The sequence below is a fragment of the Furipterus horrens genome, unplaced genomic scaffold (genome assembly GCF_987537825.1).
Source record: "Furipterus horrens unplaced genomic scaffold, mFurHor1.1.pri manual_scaffold_10, whole genome shotgun sequence".
Lineage (NCBI taxonomy): Eukaryota > Metazoa > Chordata > Mammalia > Chiroptera > Furipteridae > Furipterus > Furipterus horrens.
The window spans coordinates 75,079,203-75,099,271 of NW_028327180.1; the positions used below are offsets into that span (position 1 = coordinate 75,079,203).

Here is a 20,069-nt window from a genome sequence, read left to right on the forward strand (position 1 = left end):
TATGATTCAGAAATGAAGAACCAGTCTCCCAATGGAAGTCAACTGGTTCTCCAGGCCCAAAGAAAGCTTGGTAAAGTCACAGCAAAATCAAGACCATGTTAACTGTGTTTTTGATTGGGAAGATGTTGTCCATCACAAGTACACCCCTCCGGGCCAATAAATAAGGAGTACTACACCTCAATGTTCTTCGTTGGTTGAGAGATGCAGTAAGACAAAACCGGCCACAGCTATGGGCAACCAGCAGCTTCATGACAACACGCCAGTTCATGCATCACATCTCATGCAGGGATTTTGGTGAAACATCCAATTACCCAGATGACACAACCCCCTTACAGCCCACAATTGGTGCCCTGCAACTTGTGGATTTTCCGGCAACTAAAATCACCTTTGAAAGGGAGGAGATTTCAGCCCTGGTTGGTGTGGCTCCATGGATTGAGCACCAGCCTGTAAACCATAGGGTTGCCACTTCAATTCCCAGTCAGGACACATGCCTGGGTTGCTGACCATGTCCCAGTTGGGGGCATGCAAGAGGCAACCACACACTGATGTTTCTCTCCCTATCTCCCTCCCTTACCCCTCTCTCTAAAAGTAAATAAATAATATCTTTTTAAAAAGAAAGAAAGAAAGGGAAGAGATTTCAGAACCTCAATGAGATTCAGGAAAATATGAAGGCACAGCTGATGGCGATTCCAACTTAAAATTTTGCAGAGTTCTGAACAGAGGAAGAGATACTGGTAAAACTGTGTGAGGTCCCAAAGTGCCTACTTTGAAGGGGACTGAGGCGTCGCTGTTCTTTGTACAATATTTCTTGTATCTTCTTCAATGACTATTTTTCATAGTGCATGGCTGTATACTTTCTGGATAGGCCTCATAAGTGCCCACCAGAGCTGTTCCAAACTCTTATTTTGTGTGACAAAAGAATTTCAATGTTAATGTCACCAACTGACTCTTAGAGTACAAATTTAAATGTGTTAAAAAAAGTAGTGAGCATCGGCCTGCAAGCCAAGTGTCGCTGGTTTGATCCCCAGTCAGGGCACATTACTAGGTTGCACGTCAGGTCCTCAGTTGGGGGCGCAAGTGAGAAGCAACCACACAGTGATGAGGAAAAAAAAAAAAAAAAATAGTATTACATGTGAAAACATGTAAAAGATAACTGAGAAAAACTCAAAAGTCTGACTACAGCTATTTAATGATTCATCTTTCTAGATGAGATCCTAATGAAGTATTAGAGACACCAAACTGGCTTCCTTTACCTGAAACTTCATCTCACTATATATTTTAGGTTTGCATCTTTTTCAAACCTTGTATAATATGACAGCTTTCTTTTCCTCCTAGAATACTTTTCTCATTGGAATCTGAATTTGCAAGTAATAGCTCACAGCACTCCAAATGCCCTGTAGCACAGTACCTTAGGCTAAATATTCCAAAACAGGACCCTGTGGATTTAGAGAACCAGTGATTATTTCAAGACTCAAGCTATGACAGGAGGCTAATGCTAACCATTATGCTTGAATAGCTGGTGCACAAGTTCTGGGTAGCATTTTCTAAATGTCTTGCCCTCACCACAACCTCAAAGGAGTTTAAGTCTGCTAGGGAGGCAGTGGCCTTTAAGCACTTGTCCTCTGTTTTATAAAATGTTTTGCAATGAGCTTTGACATTCTTCCTAAGCACCTATAACCTAGATCAGTAGAGCCTCTTATAAAGGTTACCAAATACACTTATTGTCACCTAAAGTTAATAGTGTTGGAAGTACTATTCAATGCCTGACTTTCCTAAAGCCACTGCCTGCTCTGGTATGGTAATCTTCTACCTTTCCATAGACTACATTAGGTTAAGTATTCAGAAACAGGACACCATGGATTTAAAGAATTGATGACCATTTCGAACTCAAGCTATAATATGGGGCTAAGGCGAACCATTATGCTTAAGTACATGTTCTGTATGACATTTTCTGAATGTCTTGATCACACCACAATGTATCTCTGAATAAATTCCTATTTACCAAGTATGGGGAATATATTTTAATCTATGATAAAAATTAAAGCTAATATCATCATTTGTACTAATTGGTAAAGTGTCTACTTTCTCTCTTTAGAACTACTCTTGCTGTAGACTAGGTTTTTTTAAGTACAGATAAGAAAATGGCCCTGGCTGGTGTGGCTCGATGAATTGAACACCTGCCTATGAACAAAAGAATCGCTGGTTCGATTCCCAGTCAGGGCACATGCCTGAGTTGCGGGCCAGGTCTCCAGATGGAGGTGTGCCAGTCAACTATATACTGATGTTTCTCTCTCTCTCTCTCTTCCCCTCTCTCTAAAAATTAAATAAGTAAAATATTAAAAAGGAAATTAACACTACCACAAGGCAGCACTATTTACTATAAAAATAATGACCAATCGTAAGTATTTCTTTCAAGATATATAGTGCTTATAAATAATCCACATTAGTGAAAAAAGTGAGCTATTAAGCAATACATTATTTAGGAAAATATATGAGTCCCTTGGTACACTTTTAACCTTCATGATTCAACTTGACCAGTTCAGTTATGTTTCAGGCAGACTCAGGAGCAAAGAGAAAACATAAGAAATGAATGCTTTCAATGTAATTTGAACTAACCATCACATGCAGTGACCAAGAATCAGAAGCTAACTTTTAAATAATCTATAACACTCTCTCTTACCGAGAACTGGAAATTCAAGTGACAGTTTCTTCTCATTTCCCTCCTAACATAAAGTTGTAGTCATGAATATATCTGATCATGTGTCTTCTCTTGAACTCAAATGGCAATACTTAAAGAAACAGTCCATGGTCAAACCCAGTCAGTCCAGATACAACATCAGCAAGTACTATCCATTACTAATGTGTCTGTTCAGGATTTCAGAAAAATAATTGTGGAAGTCAGAGTTCACAGATTAGGTTAAGAAGAATTACAATTTTATGAATACCTCAACAAGCTAGAGTTGACAGTGTGAGGCACAGGTAGTCCTCTCAGGAACTGCAGTAGAGGCTGACCCATCCTAACCTCTGCCCCATCTATTTTACCCTCATCACCAAAGAAAAGCCTGCAGCATAATGGAAATTCAAAACTTCTAGGCAGCCAATATCATTCTAGCCCAAGAAAGTAATAGATTAGGGCCACACTCAGAATTCCATTCCAAGATAGATGTGTAGCACAGAGGAGTCACTTCTTCACTCGTTTGTTAAATAAATATTTTTTGAGCTACTATATCCAGGCAATGTCCTAAGCACTAGGGATTATAGTAGCAATTTTAACAGACAAAAATCCCTGTCCTCTGGAGTCAGAGAGCCCCAATTCAAAACCTGGCTCAACCACTTACCAGATAAATGACCGTGCCAAAATTTAACCTCTCAGTGCTACAATTCCTTCATCTATAGAACTTACTATGTGATCAATCACAGTATCTACCTTACAATATTTTGTGAAGATTAAATGAGTTTGTGTTTATAAAGAACTTATAACAGTGTCTGGCATATAGCAAACACCTTTCTAGAGTTACTCATTATTTTCAGCACCATCTCTCACTAGAAGCGAGCTCCTGGTTTTGAGAAACTCCAGTCTCTAAATGGTCCCCACCCAGGTGGTAGTTCAGCCAGGTCCTATGAGTGAATCCCCAGGGAGCCCAAAAAAAGCTGGGAAGAGAGAATATGTAAGGATGTGAGCTTTAGCATGTGAAAGACTTTGCCAAAAGCTGTAACAGATTTTCTCCCAGTTTTTAAAAGACATCTTGCCTTGGGTGGGCGAATGGATAGATGAAATGATATCCCCTCCCTCTAGACATACTCCTTTACATGTTTGTGCTCAGAGAAACCATAAGAACAAATAGGTCAATTCCAGAGAGCCTGAAGACCTTATGAGGTTTAGCATTTCCTTAACAGGTAGCTGCTGCTTAAATGATACAGGGAGGCTATGGGAGCCAGTACACACATCAAACCCAGATATTGCTCTTGAGGAATTACCCCTTTTCTGGCTGGGGTTGCCTGCAAAGAAAAGAGGCTCAATGAAGAGGTAAATCATTACAGTAGTCCCTCTCTATATTGCGGTTCAGTTATTGCGACCTCACTGTATCGCGGGATTTTTAAAAACATATTTAATTATTTATCGCGGATTTTTTGCTATATCATGGGATTTTGCGGTACTGTATACATATGTCGTTAAAGTTACATAGGTTTAAGAGTGTAGAATATGTTTAAGAACATAAGTAGTGTTTATAAAAGTGTGGAAAATGTTAATAAAAGAGTGTGGGAAAGGTTAATAAGGGACTGGGAACGGTTTCTAAGTGTGTGGGGTTTATAAAGCCTTAAAATATATATAAATACTAAAATAAATGTAAGGCTCCTACTTCGTGGATTTTCACCTATCCTGGGGGCGTCTAGAACGTAATACCCGCAATAGTGAAGGAATCCTGTACACACCATGCCTGGGGACAGGAAAAAAAGAAGTCAAAAGCCCATGGCTTTTTAAAAAGTGAAAAAAATATACTCTGGCCAAGTAGTTCAGTTGGTTAGAGCATCATCCTGATGCATCAAAGTTGTAAGTTCGATCCCTGGTTAGAGCACATATAAGAAACAACCAGTGAATGCAAAATAAGTGGAACAACAAACTGATGTCTCTCTCTCTCTCTCTCTCTCTCTCTGAAAATCAATAAATTAAAAAAAAAAATTTTTAAGTAAAAAATATGAAGAAAGATGCTTTCTGACATAGAATTCCAGTATGTTTTAACTAGTTTAAGTTTTAAAAAAAATTTGAATTAACCTCCATTACTAATTCATTAATCCTTGAATGCAATATAACTATCACCTCTCCTACACGATCACAAATTGCCTAGCTACTTAAAGCAAAATTTTTATGAGATTGAAAATAGGAGCATAATGAATAAAATTAATTTTAAAAATAATGGAAAGATACCTTGTAAATTAAATATTTTTTTAAAAGACTTTTATTTATTTTTAGACAGAGGGGAAGGGAAGGAAAAAGAGACAGAAACATCGATTGGTTGCCTCCTGTATGCTCCCAGCCAGGGACCTGGCCCACAACCCAGGCATGTGTCCTCACCAGGAATCAACTGGTGATGCTTCACTCTGCAGGATGATGCCCAACTCACTGAGTGACACCAATCAGGACGTGTAAATTATATGTTTTAATGGAACTGTATTTGCAGAGGGAGGTATTGGTAACTCCAGAAAACTTAGGTAAAATAAATTTTCCCCACTAGGTAATAATATAAACAACTTTAATATATCCCCAAATCATGACTGTACCTGTTGTCTTTTAGCTGCCATGATGTTCAGTTTATCCACTTCAGGTTTCAGGGCTTTATACTGTATTCCCAAGTCTTGTTCAGTGCCAGCATTCCTCAGTTTCAAGATACCATCTTCCACCTATTAAACATAACCCCAAAAAGAAAAATTCTAAACAATATGTGTATAAATAAAGAATTTAACGCCTTTTAACAGCAACTCACATAGCAATCCAAACTTTCTCTTTAGTTTACATGACACTCAAACATTTGAGCAGCTATTACATGGGAACTGTATGAGGTTGAAAGGACAGTATTACTGACTTCAATTTAAAGGATACAATTTAACATATATTGGATTCTCAACTCTGGAATTTTACTGGTACAAGAAAATGTTTACTGGCTACCACAAAAAAAAGAAAAGAGTCAAACAATACATTTGCTACAAGTTCTTCATTAGAACTAAGACAACACAGGCTCACAGCACAGCCAGTATGATGTACACTTGGAATAAAGGAGTAAGTGAAAATTAAACAAAAACATTCCTGGCACTTTTAGGTATAAATCAAGTTCAAAACCAATCCAAATCCCAAGGAATGCTGAACTAAGTATGGCCAGCAGCAATCTCACTGTGATAGAGAAAACAAATTACAGACATAGACCCGTACTTACAACTTTCAGCTGAACAAGTAATTTGTAGACATCTGCCATGTCAGCCAAAATAAGCAGCCGGGTAACTGCAGACAGCAAAGCCCGGGCTGCCCGAACCATGTTGCCACGCTTCACAGAAGAGCAGGGATCATCTGCAAACTCTCCTGCAGCACTCTTCATCAAATCACCTGTTTTACAGAATGAAGAAAACAAACAGTAGAAATGAGCAAATTGCTGGTCTACATTTTAAAAATTAACAACTTTGTGTACTTCATGAATGGAATTTAGTTTAAGGTTTTATATTTTTGTTCTTGTCTTTTTCTTTTTCCCTTTTTTTTAAAAGAGCTGTTACTAAGAAAAGCACCCTCATATGTTGCTGATGAAAGCACAATACCTAGAAAGTGATTTGGTGTTATGTATCAAGAGTCTTTAAAAAATACTTCTAGTGCTCTAATAATAGTCCTTTCAAAAAAAGGAACATTATATTTATATATCCTAAGAAAACTAAATCCAAGATTTGAGAGAAAAAAAATGAATCTGATGGAATCTATACTCACACCCACAGAATTATACAGAAATACAGGAATCATTAGGTAGAACCACCACACTTCATTACCCATCCCAACTATCTAATGTGTACAGCTCTAACAGTAACAGGGACTCGCTAATATGTGGAAGACAAGAGTTCAGCCACTGAAGCATTTTCCTCATAGTAAAACACTGCAAACAGCTCAAATGCTCAACAATAAGCATCTAGTTAAGTAAACTATGGTCTAGCCTATAACTGACTCTTCTACAAATATTAACATACATGAAAAATGTTAAGGCATACGATGGAACCTTAAGCAGAAAAAAGATGAAATGATACAATGTATGTAATCTGTGTTTTTTAAAAAAAGATTGAAGTCAAAAGGCAAATAATAGTTATACTAGGTTACAATCTGATGCTCTACATTACTCTGTACTTACAAAAACATTTTCTGTATCAAACAGGTATTATATCCAAAATAAAGAAAATTAAGCTAAAACATACACATTTTACTTATAATTATTAGGAACAGCCAGCTTATCCAATCCTGAGTTCAACAATGCTAAGAATTTTTTTATAAAATTTCCTAGAAACTTGTAAAATAACACAGTTTTTGTCATTCATTTCTATTAATAATCATTTAAAGTATCTATATTGTCCTTTTCTTATAGCTGGAAGCAACTACAGGACTATGTCTATTCCAACAGTTATACTACTGATAGTACTTATACGGTGACTACATTTATACTTCTGAAAAAGGCCATGGTCAGTGTGGCTCAGTTGGTTGGAGCACCGTCTCATAAATCAAAAGGTCGCGGGTTCAATTCCCAGTCAGGGCACATACCTGGGTTGCAGGTTTGGTCCCCAGTAAGGGCACATGTGAGGAGAAACCAATCAAAATCTCCCTCTCCTACTACTGTTTGTCTCCCTCTCTCTCTCCCTTACCCTCTCTCTAATATCAACTGGCATGTCCTCGGGTGATGATTTTAAAAAAAAAAAAAGAAAAGACTCCTGGAAAGTATATACTTCCGTCCCTTGGCTGAATGTGTCCACTTCAGTTTAAGTTTAAAGGCCATTCATTCTGTCATCTCTTCCACAAATGTAAAAAAGTGCATTCTCAAGAAATCTAGCTACTTCCAAAGAGACCTATCGAATATCTCCCAGCTATCAAATTTACTTTCATAATATGAGCCAGGGGGAGGGGAGGGAGTCCACTCTCAGGTTTATATATTCATTAGGTTTAGAACCACCATATATACTAATAATGAACAAAAGTTCCAACTCTGCATATTTGTCAGGTCAGAAATAATTCACAATAAAGAATTTCACAGTTAAAAGTTTTTTCTGTATGTAAGATGCAAACATATGGCAATTATTATGTGGATACATGACATTTAAAATGCTGTCTTATGGTACTTAAAAAGACAGAGCTCATTCATTCATTCATTCGTTCGTTCATTTATTTATTTATTCAACAAACATTTGAGCACCCATGATACATCAAAGATTGTATGAGTTGCCAGTGATACAGTGCACAGGAAACAGGCCATGTCCTATGGAGCTCTAGGGAAAGAGGAAGACAGACAAGCAAACAATTAAAAGCTAATTAAGACAAGGCACCTGAATTCAAAGGGCTCACTTATTAGAAAGTATTACAATGCAATCAGAATTACAATAGCCCCGTGGACAAGGAGCTATAGAAAGACAGTAAAGAAAAGCTATCTCCAAAGCCTTGCAGAAAGATATTTGCTTTAGCAATACTAATATTAAACAAGAGATAAATAGAATTTCACCTATTTATTAAGAGCTTTTTACACACTAAAACAAGCAAACAAATCCAGTGCCAGGGATACAAAACTGAACAAGACTATCCCTGCTTTCAAATGGTTTATAATATAGAAAAGAAAAATATGATCATACAGAAATCATGTGGTATTTTAACATACAAGCTGTGACAAAGGCACAAAGTACCACAGGGTTTCAAAGGAGGATGCACTAATTACCAAGAAATTTTATGGAAGACATGGTGCTCTAAAATGGACTCTACCCTCCAAGGATAAGAAGGACTCTGGACAGTAGAATTAAAAGAGCACCTGAACAAAAGGAAAAGCAACATAATAATATCCAATATTTATTACATGTCCACTCTACAGCACTATCATACTTAATCCTACCAACCACCTAGAAAGAAGGCTGCATTAGCCCTTCTTTCCAAATGAGACAACTGAAGCTTAGACAGGTTAACTAAAGCGTAGTCACCTAATAGTAGGTGGCAGAACCAAGATTTCTAAGTGCCAATGCTATGTTCTTACAGCCACTTATTTAGATGAGGTGTACAAAAAGAAGGCATATTTGGGGGCTGAGTTCTCTAAATAGTGGAAAATGTGGATGAAAGACCACGGATAGAGTACAAAGAAGAATCCCTGAACCAAAGAGCAAATTCAAACTCATAGATACACAGGACTAGCCTAACGAAAGTACACACAATAAACCTCACCAGAGAGCCCAGGAAAGAAAAGCAGTAAATTATAAAGGCAGGGGGTCAAATAATATAACCTTCGATTATGAAAAGTGAGGGAAAAGAAAGCATCAAATATTACTTCAAGGTTTCAAGCTAAGGTTGTCCTGAGACAGAAAAGAAGGCCAGATCACTGTAGGAATGAACATAAATTGCAGAGTTTTAAAAAATAAAAATAAAAAGCTGTTGCCCTTGACACTGGATTTAGAAACAAGAGGAGGAATACTCTGTGACAAGAGAAACAAAGAGAACTAAGATGATGAACTGTCAAAACAGGAAGACAAGAATTTCCAAGAGAAAACTGGTCAACAAAATCAAATGCATGCATACAGATCAATGGAAGAGAACTGAGAATCCAGAAATATAGCCAATTCACCCTGGCTGCTGTGGCTCAGTGGATTGAGCGTCAGCCTGCAAACCAAATGTCGCTGGTTCGATTCCCAGTCAGGACACATGACTAGGTTGCACACCAGATCCCCAGTTGGGGGCGCGTGAGAGGCAACTGCACATTGATATTTCTCTCCCTCTCTTTCTCCCTTCCCCTCCCTCTAAAAACAGATAAATAAAATTAAAATTAAAATAAAATAAAGTAACCTTGTTAAAAAATTAATTAATTAATTAATAATAAAAAGAAATATAGCCAATTCATTTTCAACAAGGCTGTAAAGACCATTCATTAAGGGGAAAAAATGGTCTTTTCAACAAATAATTCTAGGACAACTGGATATCCATATCCAAAGAAAAAAGTTGGGCCCCTACCTCTTACCTCATAATTTCAAAATATTATCGATCAAAACCTAAATACAGATCTACAATTATAAAACACTTAGAAGAAAACGTTGATATAAGTCTTCATGACCTCTGGCAATGGTTTCTTAACTATGACACCAAAAGCACAAATACAAGGAAAAACAGATTAATTGAACATCATCAAAATTCAAATTTTTTGTGCTTCAAAGGACAATATCAAGAAAGTGAGGGGTCGGGAAAAAAAAAAAGAAAGAAAGAAAGTGAAAAGCCCTGACCAGTTTGGCTCAGTTGGTTGGGCATGATTCCACAAAGCAAGAGGTGCTGGTTCTATCCCTGGTCGGGGCACACGCCTGGGTCGCAGGTTCAGTCCCTGCTTAGGGCACACACAAGAGGCAACCAATTGATGTTTCTCTCTCCCTTTCTCCCTCCCATCCCTGCTCTCTAAAAATAAATAAATAAAATCTTTTTTTTTTTTAAGTGAAAGACCCACAGAATGGGAGAAAAATTTTGAAAACCATATATCTGATAAGAATCTAGTATCCACAACATATAAAGAGGTCTTAGAACTCAACAATAGATAATAATCCAATTTAAAATAGGCAAAGGAATTATATATACATCTCTCCAAAGAAGATACCTAATAAACACATGAAACCTCAATAGCCATAAGGGCAGTGCATATCAAAAACACAATGAGATATCACTTCATATGTCAAAAAGACAAATAACCAATGTTGGAAAGATGTGGGGAAGTTGAACACTATATGCCCCACTGGTGGAAATGTAAAATGATTCAGTCACTTCAGAAAAAGTCTAGCAATTTCTCAAAAGATTAAATGTAGAGTTACCATATGACCCAGCAATTCCACTCTTTAAGTATAAACCCAAGAGAATTAAAAACATCTCTACAGAAAAAACTTGTACATTAATGTTCACAGCAGCACTATTTATAATAGCTGAAATGTAAGGACAACCCAAACATCTACCAACTAATGAATGGATAAACAAAATGTGGTATTTGTGCATATTGGAAACATGCAAAGTGAGGATTTTCTGTAGCTACCTCCCAGGATTGCCATGGAGATAAAACTAAACATTCGTAGAGTGCTTAGAATAGTGCCTGCACTCCCATGCTATCTGTTATCACTGTTGGAATTAGTCAAGAGAGAGATTGAGGGGGAGAGGAAGGCAAAAAGACAATAAAGACATAACTGAAGAATGAAGACTCTAGATCATAAAGGGCAACACACATAATCAGGACCACAGAAGAAGTGAGAGCCGTAAGAGGAGGAGTTGTTCTTGTACCCTCACATGAGAAGTAAAAGCAGAGATAGCAAGAGGCTTCCTCCATGCACTGTTGGGGGAATCTGAAGTTTTCTCAGAAGCAGTAAATGAGGTTCTTCTAAAAATTGAGCAGGGAAGAAATAGAAACAAGGGTTGAGGATAGTGGAAGAAACCTTGAAGGAGCTGCTACCGGAAATGAAAAGGGATATTAACCTGAGGTAAATATAAGAATTGTGAGCATAAATAAAGGCCAAGATAAGGCCAAACAGGATGAATTTAACGTAGTTTCTTTAAACTATAGTTCATCTAAATAAATATTCTTCAGTGATTAGATTATATTTGAATGGACAAGTAAAAAGTCTTATAATTTTAAATTTAATTTTCATCACTTAACCACACTGTATTAATTCACCCATTTTTCACCAACTCTAATCTCTCTTTTCACCATAACCTCCTCCTTCTCTTCCTCCTCCTCCTAAATTTTCACTCCCACCAGATTCTTCTTAAACAGTGTCATGCCTTTGACAGCTAGCATGATATTGTTCCAAAATAGTATCAAGTCAAATGACAGCAAACAAGTAGAACTGGAAGGAAGAAGCAAAGTAAATGAAATTACATTTCTACTCTAATCTCCTTTAGCTCACAGCTATACTAATGGCAAATCCTTAAATTCATGGCTAATATCTGGTATTAGTAAAGAAAAAAATCTATCAGAAACATACTATATGATAGATTAAGATGTTCAAATTATCTCTACTCACAAAACCATGAACAAATCTGTAAATAAGTCACTAGGTTAAAACAAGGTCTTCAAACTTCTTTTAAGGGTCATCTCTGTAAAAGGAACATGACACTAAGATTGACTTAAAATGTTTAATAAATTTAAAATATATATACAAAAAAACCAAGAATTCTTTAAAAACAATAAAATACATTGTAACTGTTGATTAAAGAGTTATCAAAAGCACTCTTTCCTCATACAAAAAGACAAACAGAAAACCAAGGCAGACAGGTCAGTTATCCAGGGTCACATGATCAGCAGTAAAGACTGAGAATATAACAGGATCTTCTGGCCTTGTCCCAATTGTCTCCAGTCAACTACACTACATTTGATATTAACTAAGATATAAAGAAAATGAAACTTAAAGAGAACCCACTATTGTTCTATATGTCAGGAAATCAGATCTGTCAACAGGCCCATCCCCTGGCATTCTTCCCAAACTAAGCTGGGGATAAAAGTTAAGCTCCTTTGGAGTTCAAAACAAGGATAAAGGGCAAGAGTAAAGGAAGTAAACCAAAAAACACAGAGTTCTACATTAGAGCAGGACAGGATCAAGACCCTTCCAAAGCATCAAACATCCTGAGTGAATTCTTTTCAAAGCAATCCAACTTTTTATAAAGTTGTAAGGAAAGGACTGGCCTGAAAACTGTGTGGGTGTGTGTATGAGAAAAAAAGAAACAGTAAAAACTTTTTAAAAGCTTGCTTTTCTTTTTAAAAATGAGCTTAGGAAACATGAGATATTCTATTATGCTACTCCTTTAAAACAAAGAAATTTACAAAGTAGTGTTAATGAACATCCAGTTGATCCTTGAAAAAGGGTTTGCACAGGTCCACTTAAACACAAGTTTTTTGTTTGTTTGTTTGTTTTTTCAATAAATACTTGTAACTGTTCCAATCTACAGCTGGGAGCCCACAGATGAGAAGAGACAACTGTATGCAGTGATCTATGCCATTTTATATAAAGGATTTGAGCATCCTCGAATTTTGGTCACTGCATGGGGGTCCTAGAACCAACACCCGCAAATATCAAGAGACAACCAAGTTTTGGGGGAGTCAAACGTTACACTCAGATTCTACTGTGTGGAGGTCAGCACCCCAAATCCCCTTGTTGTTCAAGAGTCAACTGAACATTCTTCTCCCAGAATACTGTCTGGTATAAATAAAACAAGGTAATGGAACTGGGTCTGAATCCCAACTTGGCTATTTGGCAGCTGTGTGACTTTGGGCTGTTTTAGCTCTACCTGTTTTCTCTATAGCGTAAAATGAGAATGCCATCTCCCACCTCACTGTGTTGTTCTGAAAATTAAGTGAGGTAATAAATATCATACAATCAACAAATACATTTGTACCCCTTCCACATTACCATCTACTTTCTCCAATTCTTAAACCTATTCGGAACATGATCATTGCTCATATACCAACTGTATATGTAAAGTCATGCTACCAATTTTCCTAAAGGGAGGAGGAAAATCATCGCTTTTAATTTGTAATGTTGAAGCGGTAAAGAGGGAGCCTCCTTCACACCATTCTCAATAGTGCAGAAAGTAGTAAAAAACTGGTCCTTTTGTGGTAACAGCTACAAACAAAGTTTGATTTAGTTCTACTTGTTGGGCATTCGTTTTTACAACTTTTTTTTTTAAAAAGAAATTAGGCCAACCTGAGATTATTTCCTATTTTTTAGGAACTTGTGATCTTCTTCACCTATCCCATTTACAATTTCACATACAAAAAAGTTTATGTCATGCCACAAGAAAAGCTCCCAATCACAATGCCATAGCAGAGTCCAAGGTTGTCAGAAATCCAGCTACGTAAACATCTCTATAGCCTTCAAAAGTCCTCCAAGGAGACCCAAAAGATAAGAGCAAAATAATACTAAGGATACTTCTAATGTGTTCCTTTGCTATCTTGAGGTCCAGAAAAAGATAAGAACTTTGCAAGCTCAGCAGAGGAACATGGTTTATCTTCTATAAATTACATAATCCTTCCACTCCAGGTATTTTTATTAATGGATTTTTTTTTAATTCCCACTTTGAATAGCAGATATAAAACAATTTATACTGCACAATGAGAATTGTGAACACAGTATGTTTATGTTATAAGGGTGGGAAGGAGGAGACCACACCAATATACACATAAATATTAACAAAGGTGGTATATCACAACGTGATATAGCCTGATGGGTGATTATTTCTTGCTGTTTGCTTTTTTAAGTTTTCTATGATGTATATACTTTTAAAGAAAAAGTTTTTAAATAACCAAAAATGTAAAATATTTTTATGTCTATGATACATAAAACTCAGGGTTTCCTAGAAAAGAATAACCTAAAGCACTCAAAAAGTCTAGATCTAAAAATTGTTTTCTAAGGTATAAAAAACTCATGGTTATTAGTGTCACTGCAAAAAGAAAAAGTAAAATTAGCATACATTATGAAATATAAAAGCTTTGTGAATCACCTGTCTTGAGAAGCTATCCAAATTATGGATAAGTGGTAAAATAAGAGGGGCTATATGCAGCCCTAATCACATTGTCATTATTTTTTCAGTTGCTGAAGTTCAGCTATTATACAGACCTTAAGTAAACAGTTCTTAAAACATTTTATGAAAGCATATTATTTGTTATCACCTGCAAAATCCAACAGAGAAAGATATTTTTAGACATCCACCTGAATATGCTTTTGAGGACCAGCAAAAACAGCCCTATGTAAAATGACAGAAGCTTCCAGAAGAACAGTTAAAAGACATTTACCATTTTCAACATGTTCCAAGTAGTTATTCATTTCAGAATCAATTTCGTGGCCATAAATGGAATTCTGATTTCCCTTATCCCACTGATTTTCCAGATGCCCTTGCTCAAATCACTCTGATCTCTTTACTTCAAAATGATTTTAAATGTCTAAATTTTTTTCTTCTCAAATATCTCGTCCTATACATATCAATGACAGCCTTCAGTCTTTAAAGTAAAAACTGTCCTATTTAGCATACTCCTTTTAAATATCTGAGAAGTGAATAAAACTTTAGAGTTAGAGAAGTCTTCGGCTTTCTGGTTCAAAACAGTCTCAAGATATATTACTCTATAGCGGATATTATTTAGCCATTAAAAATTACGTTGTAGGAAAATAATGATACTAAAAGACGTTCAAAATCCATTAAGTGATAAAAATGACAAACTGGAGCAAAATATATTTCTATACACATGAAAATGTTCATAAAAAACAAACTAGAGAGCTCTGGCCAAGACGGAGGCGTTGGTAGACACACTGCGTCTCCCTCCACACTAAGAAGGAATACAACTACCTCAAAACTGGAGACAATCAGAAATTCCAGAAAATCAAGCTGCATAAAAGTCCAACAAAGATGTAAAGAAGAACTACTCATCCAGACAGATAAAAGAGGGGCGGAAGCACAGCAACTATGTCTGGCCAGTGGAAAGCGCAGTCACACATTTAAAAAAAAAAAAAAGCCCTGGCTGCTGTGGCTCAATGGATTGAGTGTCGGTCTGTGAACCAAGTGTCAGTGGTTCGATTCCCAGTCAGGGCACATGCCTGGGTTGTGGGCCAGGTCCCCAGTTGGTGGCACATGAGAGGCAACTACACACTGGTGTTTCCCTCTCTTTTTCCTTTCCCCTATCTCTAAAAACAAATAAAACCTTTAAATTTATTATAAATAAATAAATAAGTCATAAAAAAAAAAGAGAGAGATTCAACCCTTGTCTCTACTTAAAAAAGAAAAAAAAGAAAAAAAGTAGGGAGGGACACCTGGGAAGCGCTCCCAGCACCAAACCAGACCGCACAACTCACGGTCCCAGCACCAGGGAAAATAAAGCCTCATTCCTTCTGACTGTGGAAACCAGTGGGGGTTGGTACAGAGGCAGAAACTGCTGGTCTCTCAGCAGAGTCCGTTTGTTTAGAAGCCCACCCACTCTGGGAACAAGGGCCAGAGCAACAACTAGAGAGGCACCAGTCCCATACAGGAAGTGAGAGAATTGCCTGGAAAGGGAGAGAGTGCAGAGCAAGCAGCACTGTTCCCTCTCAGACCCCTCCCCAACAAAGAGCATAACAACATGGTGAAATGGGTTGCCCTGTACTGACAAATACCTAAGGCTTCACCCCTACAACGAAAAAGGTACAATAGCTCTGCCTAAGACACAGAGGCAAACACAGGAGCCTGTCAAGATGAGGAGACAGAGAAGTATGGCCAAAAAGAGGGAGCAGATCAAGGTTCCAGTGGAAGAACTAAGTGACAAGGAGACAGCCAACATAACAGATGAGGAGATAGCCAACCTAACAGACCGAGAGTTCAAAACACTGGTTTTAAAGATGCTCACACACTTGACAGATATGCTTGAGTACGGCAAACACATAAGGGAAGAAGTGAAGGCTATTCTAAGTGAAATGAAGGAAAATCCACATAAAACCAATGGTGACGGGAAGGAAACTGGGGTTCAGATCAATGATTTGGAACATAAGGAAGAAAAAGTCAACCAGTACAGAATGAGGAACAAGAATTGAAAAAAAATGAGGAGAGGCTTAGGAACCTCTGGGACAACTTTAAACATGCCAACATCCAAATCATAAGGGTGTCAGGAGGAGAGGAGGAAGAGAAAGAAACTGAAAGCTTTTGTGAAAAAATAATGAAGGAAAACTTCCCTAATTTGGCAAAGGTAAAAGATAAAGAGAGAATCTTAAAAGCAGCAAGAGAAAAGCAGAGAGTTACCTACAAAGGGGTGCCTATAAGACTCTCAGCTGATTTCCCAAAAGAAACTTTGCAAGCAAGAAGGGACTGTTAAGAAGTATTCAAAGAAATGAAAATCAAGGACCTACAACCAAGATTACTCTATCCAGAAAAGCTATCGTTTAGAACGGAAGGGCAGATAAGTGCTTACCAGACAAGGTAAAGCTAAAGGAGTTCATCATCACCAAGCCATTATTATATGAAATGTTAAAGGGACTTATTTAAGAAAAAGAAAATCAAAACTATGAACATTAAAATGACAACAAACTGCCCTGGCTGCTGTGGCTCAGTGGATTGAGCGTTGGCCTGCGAACCAAGTGTCGCTGGTTCGATTCTCAGTCAGGGCACATTACTAGGTTGCACATCAGGTCCCCAAATGGGGACACGAGTGAAAGGCAACCACACAGTGATGTTTCTCTCTCTCTCTTTCTCCTTTCCCCTCTCTCTGAAAAAATAAAACAAATTATTTTTTAAAAAATACATGACAACAACCTCACAACTATCAACAACTGAATCTTAAAATAAAAACAAAATCCAACTAAGCAAACCAGAATAGGAACAGAATCATAGCTATGTGGGATCACTTGGAGGGTTATCAGCTGGGAGGGGGAAGGGGGAGAAATGAGGAAATGGTACAGGGATTAAGAAGCATAACTGGTTGATACAAAATAGACAGAGGGAGTTAAGAATAATATAGGAAAGGGTGAAGCCAAAGAACTTTCATGCATGACCCATGGACATGAACTAAGGGGGGTGGGATTGCTGGAGGGAAGGGGGGTACTGGGCTGAGGAGAGCAAAGGGAAAAGAAATTGGAACAACTGTAACAACATAGTCAATAAAATATATTTTTTAAAAAAACTGGAAGAAGGGTCTAACAAAAACATTAAACATTGTTTTCATTTGTGGGTAACAAAATTATAGGTGATTTTTCTTTTCTTCTTCTTGCTCTTACTATCGAAAGCATGTATACTGCAAAAACATTATTTTGTTTAAAAAAAATGTTCCCAATTCTACCCAAGGAATAGCCATAGGAAAGGAAAAAGAAAAGAAAAAAAATAAGCAAACAAGCAAACAACATCACAGGTAAATCTGTTATAACACAAACCCTCCACCACCACCCACCCCGATTTAACAGCTTAGCATCTTTTTACACAGTAGAAAATAAAAAAATTCAGCCCTGGCTTTTGAATACCTAAAACTTCCTTATCATAGGAATTCCTAACTGTTAAAAGTTACTTTTCTTGTGCTTTATCTCCACTGATAAAACTACTTTATACCAATTTCTCTAACATCTGATTAAAGGATCTCATCACAAAGTAACGTACACCTATTCTATCATTCCATCAACCTTCATTTTACAAAATAATAAACTGACAGGACCAACGCTTCACAAAATTATTTGCTAACTTCAAGATAATCAAGAACTAATACTCCTTTCCCAAGTTGTCCTGATCCCTTCCCCTCACACACCCCAAATTTTTTAAATTCATTTTTCATAGTCTGTTAACAAAATAAGACATTTTCCACACTTGCCAATAAAGATAAACTGGCAATATAGTTACAAGAATAACAGACTTCATAACATAGTCTTTTGGGAAAGAACCAAATGGTGGTATATATCTGGCATAACCCGCATGCCCTGTGACATGAGGAAAAATCTGAATAAAACAATTCTTTGCACCTTCACCTTCCCATTCATCAATGAGGGAATATTTAGCCAAGATGATACCTCCTAAATGATACCTCCATAAAGAAAAACTGATGAGTCAAAGAATTCTTGACAGATGCTTTCAGACAACTTTCCTGGGATGCCACTTTTAATCCACAAAAATATTTTATCTCTTGAAAATTAACCCAGGAAATGAACATTTTATATCATGTTATTTAAATACTAAAAACCCATCAGAATCAGTTCAGAGTACAGCCAGAAAAACTCAACCTACATCTTTCCCCTCCTGATGGGGTAGGAACAGAGCTCTGAAGTTTTTATCAATACTTTTAACAGTCAACAGAACGGCCTGAATTGTATTTTTAAAAATGTTTAGTACCACACATATTCACGTTCTCATTTTTCTTATTAATTCAAGTGTGTCCTGCTGCCATTCAGCAACACTCCAAAGAGAGGCACTTACTTCCTGATTACACATTCAAATAAATGCATAATATGCATTTCAACTTGAAATCACTTTTAAGAAATTAACTAGTAGAAACCACAATGCTGCAACATCATGGTTGAAGTCATACCAAAGTCAAAATTGTAATACCTGAGATAACTTCCTCAGCTACACTGGACAAATATATTAAGGCAATGATATTACCCACTGTAACTTAGAAGTACTGTTATCCTGGTTAGTGTTATTTATTTTTGTGTGTTTAACAAGACAGACAAAATTTTAAAAGAGAAGCTTTTTCAAAATCACCAGAAACATTAAAATTTAATAAGTTCATTTTCCTTTCCTCGCTTCCAAGCCAGCTACAGCAGAACCCAAGTCTCTGCAGAGCAGCATATGCTCACACAAGGGTAGTGATCCAGAAACAGCATCCTTGACACATCCCAAGTCAAAGAAAATGTAGCCTCCACCCAAGAGACTTACAGTTTAAGTCAGACAACTTTAAGACATAAAACACCCGAATGACAAGTTAATGATTTTTTGGACTTTATATTTTGCTTTTCCTGCTCAAGTTAAATGGAGAGCTAAAGAAAATGGATTAAATTGTGGGAGTGGAGGAATGGGGGTCAATAATGAACAAGTTTTAAGTTAATCACAGTCCTCAGGAACATATGAAGGGTAGGAATTGGAGTGGGAGCACTTCTAACAACAGACCCAGCCAGGGGAATCACATGAAAAGAAATAGGCAAAAAAGTAAAAGGAGAAAACAGGATGAAAAATATACAAAGATAGCAAGGGAAAAAGGTAGGATAATAAATTAAAAGCTAAAACTCAAAGCAAGAGTATGAGAAAAATCACCTGATTTCTTGTGAGGTTTAATTTCTTGTGAAGAAAGTGATTACACTACTCTGAAATCCTAATTAACTTAATCTTTTTCAAAATGTTAAATGTTTCTCTCCTATTGCTCTCCCACAGGATCACTACTAATACTTTTTGAAACCCATACTCAACATTCTAGGGTAGGAATGAATACTTGTCATTTTTCTCCTGTGAAAGTCAACAGCCCATATATAAGATCAAGCTCATGACTCCTACCTGATTAAAACCACACTAATAAGACCAAATTAAAATGCAATCTCTCACACACCCACATAAAGCTTCTAAAAGCTGTATTTCAAATCCTTACATCATAAACTCAGCAAACTCAGACTCTACTCTGTCTCTTGACTACCTCTCAAATAGTCACTGACAGCTATTTTGTCCTGATCACATCTGCCTTTTAACATCTATCTTCCAGGCTGCCTATATTAGATGTAGGTATGTCAGTCTGAAGCTGTCAACATCTGCACTGGACAGGATACAATCTGCACCTCCTTCAATCTGACTATAGTTGTTGCCAAGGAGAAAATTATGTCTCAAGAGCCTGAGAGCTTATGCACAATAGCTATCCTTCTGT

At 37.0% G+C, this 20,069-nt stretch overlaps 1 protein-coding gene across 1 annotated transcript in view; it reads right to left on the bottom strand.

Moving 5' to 3' along the window:
• CTNNA1 (catenin alpha 1) overlaps nt 1-20,069 on the bottom strand; it is a 180,563-nt gene that overhangs the window by 114,749 nt on the left and 45,745 nt on the right. The window contains exons 4-5 of the mRNA XM_090288239.1: nt 5,931-6,097; nt 5,281-5,400 (exon numbers count right to left, since the gene is read on the bottom strand). Coding sequence (XP_090144365.1) covers nt 5,281-5,400; nt 5,931-6,097 — 287 coding nt within the window. The remainder of the gene's footprint in view (nt 1-5,280; nt 5,401-5,930; nt 6,098-20,069) is intronic.